We start from the raw sequence: 17,837 nt of genomic DNA on the forward strand, positions 1-17,837 counted from the left end.
TGAGGGCTGCTGACCAACCTCCCCGGAAACCCTGGCAATGGCATCTAAAGACTCCAATCTGTGCCTCGGGAGCTCTGCCCACCACGGCCAGCTCACTTCCTTTTCCATTTTTTCAGGTTAACGCCCACCATCACCAAGACTGTAACTCTGGGCTGTACCCAGCATCTGTGCTAAAAGGTTCAAGCCTCCCCATGTCCCCCCAACAGAGCCTCCCGGCTGAACACTCCTGCTTCCCTCCCTGGCGTGAGCCTCGGCCGCTCTGAGGCTAGACCTCTGCATGGCACCCCAGGAGCCAGTGTGAGCTGTCCCTCCTTCGCTCCACAAAGTACTTCAATGTCCTCTCCACAAATACTGACAAACTTGAGATGTCTTTCCCTCGTTTTGGGAAGAAGATTGCACTACTGCAAGTTCTCACCCACCGTGTCTGTGAGACTCAGGTCCTGGACCCGCAAGCCCAGGTGCTTCCATGAGCGGGCCAGCCTCAAAGGAGACCCTCTCTCTGCGACTATCAACCGGCCACCAGACACTTCCGCTGGACTGTCCAGAAGGGTCTCGGCCAGGGGAAAGCCTGTGAGACCACTGGTTTTCTCTGTTCGGAATTTCCTATTCTACGACGGCCCTGGATGTAACTGCTCCTTCTCACTACAGCGCCCACCTTCTAAATTCCCTCATCCTAAACCCCGCCCCTTGTACAGTTCCCAAGTAGGGCTGAAATCTAACCAGTGAGTGACGCCCATGCACCCTGTGACCCCGCGGGGCTGTGACGGGAAAGTGTGTCTCCTCGGGCACCTGGGAACGTCTCGGGCTCTAACCAGGACCAGGCACGGGACTGAAGTCACAGCTACCGAAGGGGCAGAGCTGCAGGTATGGTCTCCACGTAAACGCCTCCGAGGCCACCAACACAGTCCCAAAATACTGACTAAGCCTCACACCAAAACGCCCAGCAACTCCTCCTTCCTGTCATTCCACCAAACACCCCAAGTAAAACTGCTACATGCAACCCCGAGAGCCCTGACATTATCCCCGCCCAGGGGCGAGGGACAAGGCAGCGCCTCCCCGCTTTCCCGCACAGGGCCCCTGGACACCTGCACTTTCCGCATAAAAAACCAAAAACTCCAAGTATTTTCTTACCAAAAAACTCAAGTACATCCTCCACAGTAAGGGGCACTGGCTGCCGTGCTCACTCCGGATCGCGTTTTCAAACAGGGCTCTGATCCGGTGCGTCAAGCCGGTCTCAGGAATTGTGGCGTAGATCTCTCTGCCATCTACCCTGCAAGACAAAGGCTCGTGAAGCCCCGGGACAAGTTCTCACACTGACATCACAAGAGGCAGAGGTGCATGTGTTCGTGACAACGAACGTCAGCAGCAACTGGACCACAGCTGTCAGAGGCAGGGCTGTCCCTCAGGTCTGGGGGTGCTGGGGGTGTGGAGCACAGATGTGATGCGCTCCTCCAAAGCCAGAGGAAGGCAGTGTCCAGGGTTCTGTGGTTTCTCACACACCAAGTCCTTGCTACTCGGGAACCTGTCAGAGAGGCGAAGTGGCTTGTCCAAGGTCACACAGCTGGTAAATGGAAGAGCTGGGATGTGCCCCCAGAGTCCAACTCCAGGGCCCGGCTCTTACCCATATGCTTTCACCACAGCGTCTGCGATACTGAAGGCCTGACCATTCCCACCCACAAACCATAAGCAAGGTGCAGGATCCCAGAAGGCATGGCCTAGGCAGACGGCCACAAAAGCCTCTAATGCAAGATGCTGCTCTTTGCAAGTCTCTTCTGTAAACCCTACACACCCACACCAGTGTGCCAAGCGCTGGCCGTGTTCATTTCTGCACCCTGAGGCTCAGAGGCTGGGGGACACGCACACATTCCATCAAGGTGTGGACATATGAACAAGACGGACGTAATTACCTCTGGACGGTCTCCACCAGTCTTTTCCTCATTTTCTCAGCTTCAATGGCAAACAGCCAAGGCTCCAAGGGTCTCGCAGACCTGGTGACTGCATCGAAGAATCTCCTGGTCTTGCTGGCGCTGTGGGACTTGTTCTGAACCTGAACGTAGGACCTCCAAAGAACCTGGTTGCCTGGATACAACTTTAAAGCCTCTGAGAGCGCCTGCCGCAGAGGAGCCAGAGGGTAAACGCTGACTTTCATGTGGAACCTGAGCAGGCTCGTGTGCATCAGTGTGACCGCCTCGAGGACGCTGCTCACACTCGGGGGGCAGGCACTGGCCTCCAGGCCCGGGCCTTCTGGGGAAAGAGAGCCCTTCAGTTTTGCAAACACCTGCTCGTGTATCTGCACAGCGGCATCGATCCCTATGGTCAAATACTGGAAGAGCATAAAGCATTTAACCACGCTAACTAGGCGGTTAAGGGAGGCGGTGGCAGCTGGATCGGAGACACAGCTCTCACCCAAACAGTCCTGCAGTGCATGTTCGTAAGCCTTCCGAGCTTTCAAAATGTGAACGGCCAGGACTTGCCCAGTGTAGGGCCCATAGGGACCACTCTCAGCCAGCCTGGTTAGTATGTGAACAGCTCGGGCCGCGGTGGCCACTCTGGTGTCTGGCGCCAGCTCCAGCTCCAGCTCAGCATAGAGCAGACTGAGCTCACAGACCTCAGGGTCCTTCAGCTCCCCGCTCCCTGCCGAGCTGAGTGCTGTATCGAAAACTTTTCTGGCGTCCTCTGTGTTGCCAAGCAACCATTCCAGATGTGCATACTGCTTCCAGAGGCAAACATTGTTGCGGTTTTCTGGCTCCTTAAGGAGATTCTTGGCTAGTTTTTTGCAGTTCTTTCCTCGTGATTTTAACCTCTTCTTGTTTTTAGTGTGCAGACACCAAATGACCTAGAGGTAGAGAGGAAAGATGACTCCATGTGCTCTGGATGTTAAAGCAATCCCGGGGTATTGTCAGCTTGAGAAAGCCACATGAGGCGTCTACACTTTCTTCCTCCACCACATGCTTGGTAAACACTTAGGCTCTCTGAGCTGGGAAACAAATCAGGATTTCTTTTTCCTCTATTGATTTTTAGAGGGAGTGGAAGGGAAAAGAGGGTTGGGGGAGAAAGAGAGACATAGATGTGAGAGACGCACATCAATTGGTTGCCTACCGCACACGCCCTGACTGGGGCCGGGATCGAACCTGCAAACCAGGTACATGCTATTAACTGGAAATCAAACCCAAGACTTTTCGGAGCATGACCTGATGCTCTAACCACTGAGCACACTAGCCAGGCACAAATCAGGATTTTTTACCAAAGCCACAGAAACCCCAAAATGAAACATCCAGGTTTCCATCTGAAACCTCTACAAACAAGGCTGACATACTCTAAATGTTCTTCTCCAAAGAGACAGCCTCCCAATTTTATACTTTAACTAGTGTCCCAGTGCACGGGTTTGTGCACATTAAAAGGAAATTAATTAGAAGAAATACTTTAATATTGCTATTAGCCCTTTCTTTATAATAGAAGTGTCAACCAAATTCATGATCGACAATGACAGATCGAAACACATGCGTGAGATTGGTACCAGCGAGAGCTTTATATGTACCGTGTATGTGCAAGTCAACTTAGCCTTTTATCCTATACTAGAGGCCTGTTGCACGAAATTCATGCACTGGAGTGGGTGTCCCTCAGCCCAGCCTGCACCCTCTCCAATCTGCAACCCCTCGAGGGATGTCCGACTGCCGGCAGATGGGACATCCCTCTCACAATCCGGGACCACTGGCTCCCAACTGCTTGCCTGCCTGCCTGATTGCCCCTAACCACTTCTGCCTGCCAGCCTGATCACCCCCTAACCACTCCCCTGCCAGCCTGATCGATGCCTAACTGCTCCCCTGCCGGCCCGGTCGCCCCCAACTGCCCTCCCCTGCCGGCCCGGTCACCCCTAACTGCCCTCCCCTGCCAGCCCAGTTGCCTCTAACTGCCCTCCCCTGCCATCCTGGTCGCCCCCAACTGCCCTCCCCTGCCAGCCTGGTCGCCCACAACTGCCCTCCCCTGCAGGCCCAGTTGCCCCCAACTGCCCTCCCCTGCCAGCCGGGTCACCCACAACTGCCTTTCCCTGCCGGCCATCTTGTGACCACCTGGGGGCGGCCATCTTGTGCAAGAGTGTAACAGTCAATTTGCATATTACCTATTTATTATATAGGATAATAAAAGGGTAATGTGCAAATTGACCCTAACAGCGGAACTACTGGGAACGACTGGTCGCTATGACATGCATTGACCACCAGGGGCAGACCGCTCAACACAGGAGCTGCCCCCTGGTGATCAGTGCACTCCCACAGGGGGAGCTGTGCTCAGCCACAAGCTGGGCTGACAGCTGTGAGTGCAGCGGCAGTGGGGGAGCCTCTCCCGCCTCCTTGGCAGCGCTAAGGATGTCCTACTACAGCTTAGGCCCGCTTCCCCTGGGGAGCGGGCCTAAGACATCAGTTGGACATTCCCCGAGGGCTCCCGGGCTGCCAGAGGGATGTCTAACTGCCAGCTTAGGCCTGATCCCCCAGGGAGCGGGCCTATGCTGGCAGGTGGACATCCCTGAGGGCTCCAGGACTGCAAGAGGGTGCAGGCCAGGCTGAGGGGCCGAATTTTCGTGCACCAGGCCTCTAGTATATATAGAATAAACTTGCTTAATTAGACCTGCTTTCTGATTTAGCTAAACTTTTTCCAGCCCAGTGAAGCACCCCAAATTCTCTTTCAGGTAATTGTCAACAACACAGCAGTAAATATCAAAACAAAGCAGATTATTACTGTAGATCACGCAGGCAGAACAAAGGGTAAAATATTTAACTGCAGCAGTGTTTGACTATATTCTATGCAGTGAGAAAACCTGAAGTCATTTTCAGGTTCCACCATTCCTTACTTCTTTTCAGTCAGGTCAAGTTTCTAAGCTTTCTAAATCTGTTTTCCGGCTAATGAAAAGAAAATAGAATTCTACTGAGTCTCCTATCTATCTATTCCAGGACTTCTGTGAGGATCAAATGAGATGAGGCACGTGAAAAAGCTTCTCAGACATTTGGTTAAACTGTAAAATGTATGCAACTCACTATAAAGCAAGTCGGGTTCCTGGCTGCAGAAACTCCAAGGAGGCTAGTTGTTAGGGAGAAGAAGCTGGGTGTTGCTATGTAACATCATTACCCGGCGCCCACAGCGACCGTTTCTGGGCTGGGCTGGGCTGGGCTGTGGGCTGCATTTTGTGCCATGGGGTCTTGGCAGCGTTGGTTGTGATTTGGTGGGGTGTCGCTCCCGGGTGGTGACGGGGCCTGTGTCCCACTTGGGGGAAGCCAAGTGTTGCTTTGTGGGCACTAGGTCTGTGGTACCATTTATTTTTAAATGGCCAGTGTGTGTCATGGCAGCTACTGCGTTGAACATCTGCCCCCTGGTGGTCAGTACGCATCATAGCAACTGGCCGGCCAGACACTTAGCCTTTTATATATATATATAGAAGGTAATACAACCTGGTGTGTGCAATCTGTAGTTAAAATGTTAGAACTTTGGGGGTTAAGATTCTATACTAACTTTGGCCAGCAGAGGGCGGAAGAGTCTATTCTGGACAAATTTCTAGCAGATACATAGATAAAAGAGCAGGGTAAGTAGCTTATTTTATCTATTTTAATAAGCCCCTAAACCCTCTTACCCTGCTTAAGCTTAAGCTTGGTTCTTAACACTAAGAGCTCACATAATCACAGGCATCTGGTGATACAAGAATCAACACAGATAGCCCAGTCACTCCTGCATTCCTCTTGGCTGTGGCCCCTCTGAAAGGGCAGCCACACACCAGGTGCCTTTACGGTCCCCGAAGAACAAGGTGCTGTGGCCCAGGACCCTGAAGAACACCAAGAGCCTTTATAAATACGGACACAAAGGGAAGTCCCCACGCAGGGGTAGAGGGGGCCGGAGTTACCTTTGCGATCTCGTACCGTAGCCAGGAGGAGCAGAGCTGGGACCTCTCCGGGCCTGAAAACAAAGGCATCACCAGGTGGAAGATGTTGCGGATGAACTCCTCGCCCTCTCGGCTGTGACCCCTGGTCCAGCGCCGACAGCCCAACTGGTCCGTGCGACCGACACAGCTGACGCCAGAAAATGAAAGGTTGAGAGAAGTCAATGGCTGTTCGTCATAAAGTCCGTTATCGAAGATGCTGTTCTCATCCATGGCCAGGTAGAGGCAGGAGGCTGGAGGGCTGAAGCCAGCAGGCACCCCCAAGAACTGCAGAAAGGCCACAATCAGCTGGAACTGAAGAGCGTGGCTGGAAAGCCGGATTAGAGATTGTCCAATATCATCAAACAGCACCTGCAATAAAGACAAAGGGACCTGTTCAGGGGCTCGGTTTGTTTGTTTATTGTAATGAACAAACAAAAACCATCACAATTCTCCCACAATTCTCTTCACATGAATGTATAATGATTCAACTTTATACAATTTTGAACATTATACAATTTTTCTGCAAGATGCAAAAAAGCTAGAGGCCTCTCAAGACAACCCGGAGCGCTGCAGGATAAGTTCCCACACTCCTGGGATTCTCGGAAGGAGGGAGGCCCATGGGCAGGCTGGAGCCAAAAATTTTCAAAGTATCCTGCTGGATTCATAGAAAATCTAGAATCACTCACTTCTGAAAGGACACACAATTGCTTTGTAGTTACAAGTGTAAATTTTTTTTTTTAAGATAGAAGAATAACTTTATTATTCTGTGGTTTTTTGGTACAAAACTGCTTTAGGAAATGAAAAATATGCTAAAAAATAGATAAACAGCAGGAAGGGAAGGGAAGAAGGAAACTACAGGAGCAAGGACCGTGTTGAGAGCAATTTTAAGAGCCTAATACCAACTGTGAGTGTTCGTAGCTGACTTCAGGTATAACTTTAAAATGTAAGGCTTTGTTCCAAGGTCCTGCGCATCTGATTGGTCTTTGTGGCTCTGAGCAAAGGACTACCTGGAGTCAACTCATCAAAACCATCAGTCAATCAGAAATCTCCAGGCTTGGCGTAGAGAAAAAGCTAAGTGACAAGAAACTGCTTGCAGCAGTGGTATGCTCCAGAAATGAGCTTCCAGGAAACTGCCCAGATTTTGAGCCTTGAGAACTGATTTCTGGAAGGATAATGAATTCTGCAAAACCCTCAACCACCACCGAAAGACCCCAGGTCCTCCCTGAACCTTCCAGCTACAGCCAGGAGAGGAAGCTCACGTGCACACTCGCCTCACGCCAGTCCCCGCACGGAGCACTGGTGGTTCAGCAGTGTAGAAAACAGGCAAACATCTTCACCCTCGAGGCATGTAACAGGTAGGGAGGGTCACAGACAACAAACCATTCCAAAGCTGACAAGCCTCCCTACTCTCAGTCCATACTATACCATGTTATATAATACATACTTATTATATTTTATTCCAAGCAATATAAAATGTATCTTGTGAAGCTGGGTCAATTCCAGGTATCAAAGAGGATCTTTTCCTTTATTTTAAAGGAAAGCTCCCAGAGCTGTGGCCACAAGACAGAGCAGCATGTACCGAGTCACGCGGCAACGGCGTTAACAGAGCTAACGTGAGTTCAATGCCTGGCACACAGCAGGCTGCAACTGCTAGTTCCCTCTCCAGCAAGACTAGCTGTACGCCGACTGTCCCCAAACGGCCCTACATCCAGTCCCCCTTGTCTTCTGGAGTCAAACCTATCTGCCATGTTTCTGAGGATATAAGGAGGGCGGGGAAAGTGAACACAGTTAAAGAATCTAGGACAGGGATTCTGTGTTTTTAAACCCTGAGCCCTCCAGCTTCCATGTGAAAAAGCTGGAAGACCATCGCTCCTATTCAGGGGCAGGAACTACCTGGTCAAGTGCCTCTCAGCTCCTACGTCACCAGCAGCCAATGAAATTCTACCCTGGTTTTCAATGAGAGGGAAGTTTCCAGATAGGAACAAGAGCCAGGCTAGCATCTCCTAAGTGCTCTGAGAGCCCAACACATTCTTTGGGTACCCAAACCCAATGGGAATGGGGAGAAGGCAAAGACCCGATGGCTGGGGTCCCTCCTGGGGTGGGGTACTTGCCTGTCTCTCTGGATCATCACAGTCTTCCTCCGTTTGCTTCTTGGTCTTATCAGGGCGCCACGGCCGCCAGTGCCTCTGGTCTCGGGATCGCTCAGCAGCAAGCCAGATCTGCCACCTGGGCAGAGTCTTATCTCTGATGTCTTGGTCATCCTCTTCTGGCTCATCATCATCATCATCTAGGCAAGAACAAAACTTCTAGCTCACCTAACCAGCAAATAAAACCATCACCACCAACACCCAAATCCACCTGGATGCCAGCCACTGTGGTGGCACCTGGAATGCCAAGATGAGTAAGAGCTACCTAGGCCCAGCCTTCCGGAAGGCTCAGTGGCCTTTACTGATGGCCTCTCCTGCAATCACAATCAAGGTCCCCCAAAAACGGTAGGTCAGCTGATGGAATCTAATGATTTTTAACGCTATCACACCAATGAAAATGAGGACACATATTCTAGAACAGCACTGACCAACACAGCTTTTTGTGGTGATTCAACGTTCTATATCTGTGCTGTCTGACAGAGTAGCCACCACCACAGGGGACTTACTGGCACTTGAAATGTAGCTGGTAGAAGAAGTGAGTTTTTAATTTTATTCCATTTTAATTAAAAGAGCCATATGTGGCTAGTGGCTACTACTAGACAACACCATTCTAGAATGCTAAATGACATTTAATGACAACATTGGTTTAGATTTTCTTAAGCCATCTGAATTTTTAGCCAGTGACCTTACGATTATGACCTATGTTCACTTCTTTTAAAAAATGTCAATTCAAGATATCCTTCAGTGATATCCTTTATCCTTTGGTGGTATCCTTTATTTCCCTGTTTCCTGACTCTGAGCATGCAGAATAGAAGAGAAGAGTCTGAATCACCTGTAAAGTTCCACATTTAAACAGAAACAAACAGGGCATGTAAAATGGTACCGCCACTTGGAAAAGTTTGGCAGTTTCTTGTAAAACTAAACATGCACTCACCATAAGGCCCAGCAATTGCACTTTTTGGTGCTGATGCCAGAAAAATGGAAACCTATGTTCACACAAAACCCTATCCACGAATGCCCACAGCAAAGCTTTATTCACAACAGCCCAAAGCTGGGAACAACATACACAAACTGGTACAGCTATGCCATGGAACACTACTGGGCAATAAATATGAATGAACTATTGACATACACAACAAATTGGCTGAATCTCAGGGGAACTATGCTAAGTGAAAAAAAAAAAATCTTCAAAGTTACACAGAAAACAAGTGCTGGCAAAGTTACCCCAAACACCTGCAGGGCCCCGCCTGAGAGGTGACAGACATGCCACCTGGCCTGCAGCTCTGCACTGCCAGGGAGATCACAGCCAATCCCAAGTTTTCATTTCTCAGATGAAAACTGGAAGGTGATACCTGTGAAAGGAGGCTGGCCGAGCCTGGTGAGTGCCCATCCACCGCGCTCTCCCTCACATGTGCAATGAAACCAGGCACTTCCTGACCAGCTAAGAGCTGCACTGGCCAAAACAGCAGCGTTAATATGTGGCTATCAAGCCCTTGAAAGTGGCTGGTCTGAGCTGAGATGTGCTACACATGGAAAACACACGCCAGGTTTCAGAGTTCGTATGGGGAAGCATGCAAAACACCTCATTAGTTTCTTACTACTGATTAAATGTTGAAATGTTAATGTTTTTACATACTAGGTTAAACAACACACATTACCAGAATTAATTTCACCTCTTTTCTTTTTGCTTGTTTTAGGTGGCTACTAGATAATGTGAAGTTACACATGTGCTTGAGTTATAGTTCTATTGGTCAGGGCTGTTTTAGAGGATAACTCTGGAAAGTACTTTGGGGTCATTTAGAATGACATTTATAGAAATGCTAGTTAATAATTTTATTTTTTTTGCTAGTTAATAATTTTATAGTATTCCTTAAAAGGCATGTATTTTCAAATTATCTGGACACTGCCAAGAAAACAAAAAGACTGCCTTAAATACACACTAAAATGGGGGTGGGGATTAGCAACAAGACCAGCTCTTCGGGAGCCTGAAAAGGAAAAATGAAGCATTTCAACTCGGAGAACTCAAAGCCTCCAAGCATGATGCAGAGAGGGGTCAACTGCTTCAAAGGCTCTAAGAGGAAAACAGTCTATTCTCCCGGGACATCTACTTAATGTACTTCTGACATTTGTACAATGTTCTTAAGCTACTGCTAATGGCTTATACATATAAACAAATAACCATGACGACGTGAAAACAAGTCCCAGAAGAAAAACTCACACGCGTGCTGCGAGGGCCTTACCTGGGTTGATGACCACCCAGCCGCCCCGCTCCTGCTGGTGCATCCACGCTCGCCAGCCTCGGGCGCCCTTCTCCCCAGCCCGGGGCTCTCCACTGTCCCAAAAGGGCTCAAAGAACTCTACCTGTTCAGATGTAAGACACGGAGGTTAGCCCAACTTGTACAAAACTGCTGAGTCACCAGGCAAATTAGGTGCGGGCTGGCATAAGAGAGGCTATGCTTCGTGAAACCTTGCCCGTCATCAGTCTCTGAAGTAGATATAACACACCCCCCAAAACAGAAAATGTAATTATCTAGTGGGGGGGGGGGGCAACCTCCACGGTAGCCCTCAGGGCTATGGGATTCACACCCTTGAGTATGGGCTGGACCAAGAATATGGCAAAAGTGATGGGATGACACGTCCAAGATTGGGTTTCAACGACTGGCCTAGGTTGTTGAGAAGGGCAGGAGCAGAATGGTTTCCCAGTTCTGACCCTGGTGGGCCAGTCTAACAGGAAGCACTGGCACTGCCAGGCCCCCTAACTGCTACCCGAAGTCATGCTGCTTTCGAGACCCTCAGAGGGGAAGGGGAGCCAAGGTTTCATCAGGACAGATGCGGAGGTCCTGAGGACATGGCCACATCTCCACTCTCTGCTCCTAGCACCTGGCACAGCGCCCAGCACCTAGTAGGGACTCATTAAACACTTGCTGGCACAGAGCTATACATGGCAGGCACCCAGTGAATAAAAAGCCTGCAAGCCTGGCCCCTCCCTCACTCATCTGGACGTTAGGTCTGCAGTGTGTGGTAACCAGTTCAGTGGCAATAATTCCACATGGAACAGAATGTGAACACAGCAAGGAACAGGAAAGCGATGTTGCTATCAACCAACAGCAAGGACTTTAAAAGAGAGCCAGTAACTGACTCAATGGGAGCTTTTGTGGGAAACCTTTGAGGAGGATACCAGGCTTCGAACGGGCACACCGTGGGCCAGGAGCCGCAGGATTATCCAGCCTGAGCCCCGGAAGTGCCTCGCACGCCAGGAGGAGGGCGGTGTCCAGGAGAGCCATGAAGGGCAGGGCGGACATCATGACATGGGCCCTGGATGCTGAGCCCACGTCAGCCACCTCAGGAAGGGAACTGGAGGACTACACTCCCTCTCTTTTTAAATTTATTTATTACTAGAGGCCCAGTGCATGATTAAATCATGCACGTGTAGAGTCCCCTAGGCCTAACCTGCCATCCAGGCCATATCCACTGCCCCGCAAAGCCTAGCACGCTCCGCGGACACTGCTGGCAGCCTGCTCCCCGCTTTCGATGGCAGGGGGCACCAGGCCTTTCGAAAGCCTCCGGCGGAGGCTTTTGGCCTGGTGCCGGAGCGGACAGACACCCAGCTCCCCCGCTTTCACTTTCGATCGTGGGGGAGCTGGGTGTCTGTCCGCTGGTGCCAGAGCGGACACCCAGCTCCCCGCTTTTGATGGTCGGCGGCGGGATGTGGGCTCGCTGCCCCAGAGGCCCCTTCTGTAATGCAGCACAGCCATGGCGCAGACGCTGAGCTCACGCCACCGCTGGCGACGCGAGCTCAGTGTCTTGCCGGCCCAATCAGCCACCCGGGCCACCCCGAGTCCCGCCCCCTTGTGCCTCCTGGCCAATCGTGGGCATAGCGAAGGTACGGTCAATTTGCATATTACTCTATTATTTTTATTTATTATTTGTAATTGATTTCAGAAAGGAAGGGAGAGGGAGAGAAAGTTAGAAACATTAATGATGAGAGAGAATGGGGATTGAGCCCATAACAGGGGCATATGCCCAGACCAGGAATTGAACTGTGACCTCCTGGTTCATAATAGGTCGATGCTCAACCACTGAGGCACACCAGCCTCGCTACACTCCCTCTTTACAGGTTTTATTTACTCAAAAAAAGGTGTTTTCTTTTTAAAGTGTGATAAAGGTTATAACCAATTTATTCATTCCACAGAAACACAGACCAGTAATACCAGACTCTGCCTGCTTATGGTGACAATTTACTCCTACATACAGAAAGTCATTAAATGAAAAGCTCTATTTCAAGGTTGTCATGTAAATGCTTTGTAATTACCTGTGCTGTTAACCCAAGAGCTTGGATCAGGCTCTGTTGACACATCAGAGGAGAGGCTGCCGATGCCCCAGTCCTGGGCAGGGCCCTCCCCCCGGCCCATGAGAAACTGCTCTCATCAGCAAAGGGGTGGCCATGAGCATGACCCTGACCCTGACCTTGCGCCCCAACCACACACCCCATGCTCTGCAGAGTTGGCTAAGAATCACTGCTGTAGCACAGCATACTCGTAAGTAGCAAAATATGTCTTAAAATAACTTATCTAGCTTACTATACGAATAATCAGTTATCCAAATATTCACCAATATTCTTTAACCCAACTTTTTCTGGGAAGAAAAATAGATAAAAATAATAATGATATTTCTCTTCTGAGGCCGACGCAATGTGGAGGACGGGAGCGTTGTGAGCGCATAACCACCGCCACCATGAGCCTTCTCCACAGCCCGAGTGAGATGACCCAGAGGAGCTGCAGAAGCGGAGCAGGGAGAGTCTAACACGGCCCACTCTCCGTACTCACGCAGCCGGTCAAGAACAACCCAGGTGCTCATCAACTGTCGCAACAAGAAGCAGCTCCTGGGCCGAGTGATGGCTTGACAGGCACTGCGACATGGGGCTGGAGAGGTGAAGGAGATGTGGCCCGAGGGCCCCGAGAGGCCAGGGCAAGAAGTCCAAGCCAGCCCACAAGGAACGGCTCCTGTGCAGGGACTCGGCCATTGTGGTCCTGCGGAGCCCACTCATCGCTGGCAAGCAGGGGTTCCTCCCTGCTTTCAAAATTCACACCCCCGTCCTGCAAAGACCTGCCCTTCGACAGGAGAACAATAAAATCCTGTGGTTTTTCTAGTGGGGAAAAAATGATGATAAAAACAGTCTTTATAGGCAATTCAAAAAAATTCTACAACATGGAGCCCTAACCAGTTTGGCTCAGTGGCTAGAGCTTCGGCCTGCGGACTCAAGGGTCCCAGGTTCGATTCCAGTCAAGGGCATGTACTTGGTTGCAGGCACATCCCCAGTAGGATGTGTGCAGGAGGCAGCTGATTGGTGTTTCTCTCTCATCAATGTTTCTAACTCTCTATCCTTCTCCCTTCCTCTCTGTAAAAAATCAATAAAATATATATATTTAAATATATATATATATATGGTATTTTAAAAATACTACCACCACCGCCATAGCTGGTTTGGCTGAGTGGATAGAGTGTCAACCTGCAGACGGAAGGGTCCCAGGTTCGATTCCAGTCAAGGGCATGTACCTCGGTTGCAGGCTCCCAGCCCTGGTAATGGGCATGCAGGAGGCAACCAATCAATGTGTCTCTCTCACATTGGTGTTTCTCTCTGTCTCTCCCTCTCCCTTCCACTCTCTCTAAAAATCAATGGGAAAATACCCTCAGGTGAGGATTAAAAAAAAAATAAATACCCACCACCACCTCCCATGATCCATCCCTCCCCCCAAAAGAGAGAGGAGCAGGGAAGGAAAGAGGGGGAGGGAGTAAAGGGCGGAGAGAAAGGAAAGCGGAGCTCCTACCTGTCCTCTGGTGGGCAGATCTTTGACGCTGTCGGGTTTGAAGAAGGTGAAGTCGACCATGGCCTGGAACAAGGAGACGGCCTTCTCCGCGTGCCCGGCCTGGCGCAGGAAGTGGCACTGCTGAAGAAAGAGCGCTGAAAGCAGGCAGAGAACTCTGGTTAACACCATCGAGGAAAAATAACCTGATTTCTAAGACACAGTAACACCGAGAACATCTTCTCTCTGAAATCAGTTACTGTTGTATTTTCAAAGCTGTGATACCTACATGTCCTGCTTTGATACCTACAACAGCTCTGTAATCAAAGTATATTCATTTAATTTTTATATAAAACCATCACAGAATACAAATATTAACAATAAAAACTACATATACATAAATGTAAGGCAAGAGGTTGGTCTGAATATTGGTTATCAAAAACTCAAAGGATTGTTTCTCAGATAGATGCTAGCAATCCAAGGAAACTTCCACGATGAAGGTGGTGAAACATGGAGAGAGAAAACAAGAGTCCCCACCTCCCCCCACCCAATATGAAGACTCACTTATGTCCCTTTTTCCCCTTACTTATGGCCCTTGTTTAAATGCTAGTTATGCCCACAAGAAAATTTCTAGAAAAGGATGGCATGGTACTTTTTTATTTCTTACCAGAACGCCAAGATCTGTCCTCAGTGGATCACTAGATGGCATTATTCACCAGCAATTTTCATTATATGCTCAGTCGGCTGTAACCAAATCAAGGTTCCATGCCTGAACATTTCAGTTTGCCTTAAATGTGGTGCAATTCCATTTACTAAGTAACGATTTGAGCACATCACAAATGATAGCAAACACACGGCTCGTTATGCCAGTGTGGTAAATGCTTGTTATCTCTAGAGCAATATATCTAGATCTTTAGAAGTTCATTGCAATAGCAGGGTTTTGACCCACTAACTGTCGGCGGTGTGCCAGACACTGAGCTAGACTCGCCATATATTTTCACCATATAACACTGTAAAGCAAGTAGCATACAATTGTTGCTGAGGGAGAAACAGGAGCTTAAACAGGTTAAGGAACTTATCCAAGGTCATACCAGAACCACTGAAGGGCAAACCCAGGATTCAAGTCAAGAGCGACATTCTCTAGCTCCTGCATACCATGCTGCCTCTGATATCTCACTACTGGACAAATTTATATTCTAGGCTCCTTTGGCACACACCAAAAATGCTAACCATATAATACCAGTAACCTCTATCCCTGTGCAAAGATTTCCAGTCAGTGAGGGCATCCCACAAGCATTACTGCCCGAAACCCTAGGACTGGAGGTGATGGGCAGCACAGGTACCTCAACAGACCAGGCCGCTGGCAGCCAAAGTGGTGATGAGTGTTGACTGTGCCTCCCTGGTTAGTAACCAGAGAAGCTGGAACTTCTAGGCCAGGCATACTTTCCTAACTCTACTGTCTCTACCGTACCCCCCTCCCCCAACACTAAGAAGCTGGAGGGGAAGAACCCATCATGGTCAAAAGGAGTCATAATAGTTTTTTTCTTGATTAATCCATTTTATCAATTTTTCGATAAGGTTTATCAACTTAGACTCTTCTAAAATAAATCAAAATAAATTTTCATTTTCAATTAAAGTCAAAAGCATTATTCCCTGCCCAGCAGGTGTGGCTCAGTGGTTGAGCACTGACCCATGAACCAGGAGGTCACAGTTCAATTCCCAGCCAGGGCACCTGCTCAGGTTGTGGGCTCAATCCCCAGGAGGGGGCATGCAGGAGGCAGCCGATCAATGATTCTCTCATCACTGATGTTTCTCTCTCTCTCACTCTCTCTCTCCTTTAATTAAAAAAAAAAAAAAAAAAAGGCAGCACCATTCCTCCCACGTCAATGGATCTGGTCACTGTGTCCTTACCAAACATGGCCTCTTCGGTGCCAGGCAGCTCAGGGTGAGATAAGATGCTGCCATCCTTCACAGCAGACAATGTACTCAAGCATTTCCCATAAAGGCTGTGAATTTTTGATATTGAAAAGGTGCTGAACTGGCTCTGGCAAAACAAAAGGTATTTCTGCCAAAGGGCTGTATTGTTGGGGTGTAGGAATATCAGTTTCTGCCACTCTTTGACCAGCGTGGAGGGCTCCCAGAACTCCGTGCAGAGCTTCAGCTTGGCGAGCTTCAGGTCCACGCTGCTCGGGTTGCTGTCGATGGCCCGCTCCAGAATGGCCAGCTTCTTCTCCAGGATGAGCTTCAGGGACCTCTTCCGCTTCTCCTGCTCGCCTTCCTCGATGGCATACAGGCCAGGGCTTCTCATGACCTCATCCTCAACAACAAAAACACCCATTTACACATGCACAGGGAACCGCATCCTCAGGATCCCAGCTGCTCAGGCAGCTACTTACAAGCCCCAGAGGGTTCCTCATCTCTCAAAATGAACTGCTATTTGGACTTTGTTGATAACCACTAGTTTATCACAATTTCTTCTAATGGCAGCTCAGTTCTTTGGGTCCTTGTGCCACCTAGTATACTGATCTTTTATTTATTTCACCTGACTGGCCTGTCATTTAAAACTTAGATTTATGTATCAATAACTAGCATGCAATGCCTTGAAAACCTTTTCTGGAATCAATTTGACCATTAAAACAGTCAAATGAGGGACAAAATATAATTGTATAAGTTGTTCAAAAAAACGTAAGTGGAACTAAGACAACCTGTGTATTTTAGAAAGGGCGCACGTAGCCCTAATGAGGTAACTCAACAAGCAGCCCTTCTCTTCCACATTCTGCGCTCTCCGCAGGGTCTGTCTGGACTTCCCCAAGGTCCCCCCTCCTGCTGAGCATCCAGTCCTCTTTCAAGATTCTGCTCAGACTTCACCTTCTCTTGGAAACCCTTTCTTACTCTCTATGGCAAGTCACTCCCTCATTCCACCCCCAAATTACACATTAAGGCATTCATCTCCCCAGATGCACAATTCTTCACACGCCAGTCTTCTCCCTGCACTCTGGGCAAGTGCTACAGTCTAATCATCTTTACATGCCCAGTGCCTGGGTTCCTCCTGGGAGCTCACCAAGCACATCACTTTGCCAAAATGAGGACTGCCATGCTACGTGAGGTAGGAGAGGTGGGACAGGGATGCTTACCTGAAAAGCAACGAACGCCATCCACAGCTGAGTATCCCGAGGATTCTCCCGCACCCTCCTGTTAAACTCCTCCACCCTGGCCTTGAGCAGCGCGTTCTCACGGTCTGGCTGTGAGTCCGGCTGCTTGGATTCCTGCTCTGCAGGACCTTGTCCTTGTAACCACTGGGTGGTGGATTGATCATAAATCCCCAGAGGGTTCAACCAGGTTGTAACAGGAGGAACCACATCGTCCGAGTCCTTCACTGGGATAAAGGAGACGGGTGCAGACGAGGGAGGGTCCGTTTTACTGCTAACGGCAACTCCGTCGGTGCTCATCAACCCCACGTTCTTCTTCGTGAAATAGCGCTCCACATGCTGGTGCGCACGCTTCTTTCCTGTGGGAGCCCCCTCCCAGGATATGCACTGCTTCTTAGGGTTAATGCCAAGGCAGGAGTCTCCTTTCCTCTTGTATCTTCAGTTTGAAAAAGAGAGAAAGTTATTGAGGAAATATGTGCACTAGCTCTGAATGGGTGAAGGCTCATCACACTCAAAACTCTTGTTATGCAAGTTAAATGCATATATTTAAATTCACCTTACCTTCAAACTGCCTCTATTGAGGAAAATAGGATTAGCAATGAACTTTTTCTGTCCATTTAACTTACTCCTCTAACACTTAAAGTCTTCGTTAAGGTCTCATGAGTTTAAGATCATGCCTGCCTCCTGGATGTTGGTAATTTACACTTTCCTGGAGCTTTGTAGTTCGAGTCCTGTCACCTACATCACGTCGTTTGATCACAATCACAGGCGACAGGCAAGGCAGGAGCCATCATCCCCTCCTCTACACTCTTCCTAAATAAGGACACTGAGA

The 17,837-nt window shown here is 49.2% G+C and overlaps 1 protein-coding gene across 3 annotated transcripts in view; it reads right to left on the reverse strand.

Annotated features, from left to right (window-relative positions):
- The window catches only part of NRDE2 (NRDE-2, necessary for RNA interference, domain containing), a 37,881-nt gene that overhangs the window by 1,641 nt on the left and 18,403 nt on the right, over positions 1 to 17,837 (reverse strand). For 2 of the 3 annotated variants that reach the window (XR_013813436.1, XM_079769185.1), the window contains exons 5-12: positions 16,991 to 17,441; positions 15,768 to 16,173; positions 13,881 to 14,014; positions 10,293 to 10,413; positions 8,017 to 8,192; positions 5,888 to 6,274; positions 1,908 to 2,836; positions 1,132 to 1,270 (exon numbers count right to left, since the gene is read on the reverse strand). Coding sequence is in view for 1 of the 3 variants with exons in the window: in XM_079769185.1 (XP_079625311.1) it covers positions 1,132 to 1,270; positions 1,908 to 2,836; positions 5,888 to 6,274; positions 8,017 to 8,192; positions 10,293 to 10,413; positions 13,881 to 14,014; positions 15,768 to 16,173; positions 16,991 to 17,441 (2,743 nt within the window). In the remaining 2 variants the exon portion in view is untranslated. The remainder of the gene's footprint in view (positions 1 to 1,131; positions 1,271 to 1,907; positions 2,837 to 5,887; positions 6,275 to 8,016; positions 8,193 to 10,292; positions 10,414 to 13,880; positions 14,015 to 15,767; positions 16,174 to 16,990; positions 17,442 to 17,837) is intronic. The other variant, XR_013813437.1, reaches the window with a different exon arrangement.

The sequence above is a fragment of the Cnephaeus nilssonii genome (assembly GCF_951640355.1).
Source record: "Cnephaeus nilssonii genome assembly, chromosome: 4".
Taxonomy (NCBI): domain Eukaryota; kingdom Metazoa; phylum Chordata; class Mammalia; order Chiroptera; family Vespertilionidae; genus Cnephaeus; species Cnephaeus nilssonii.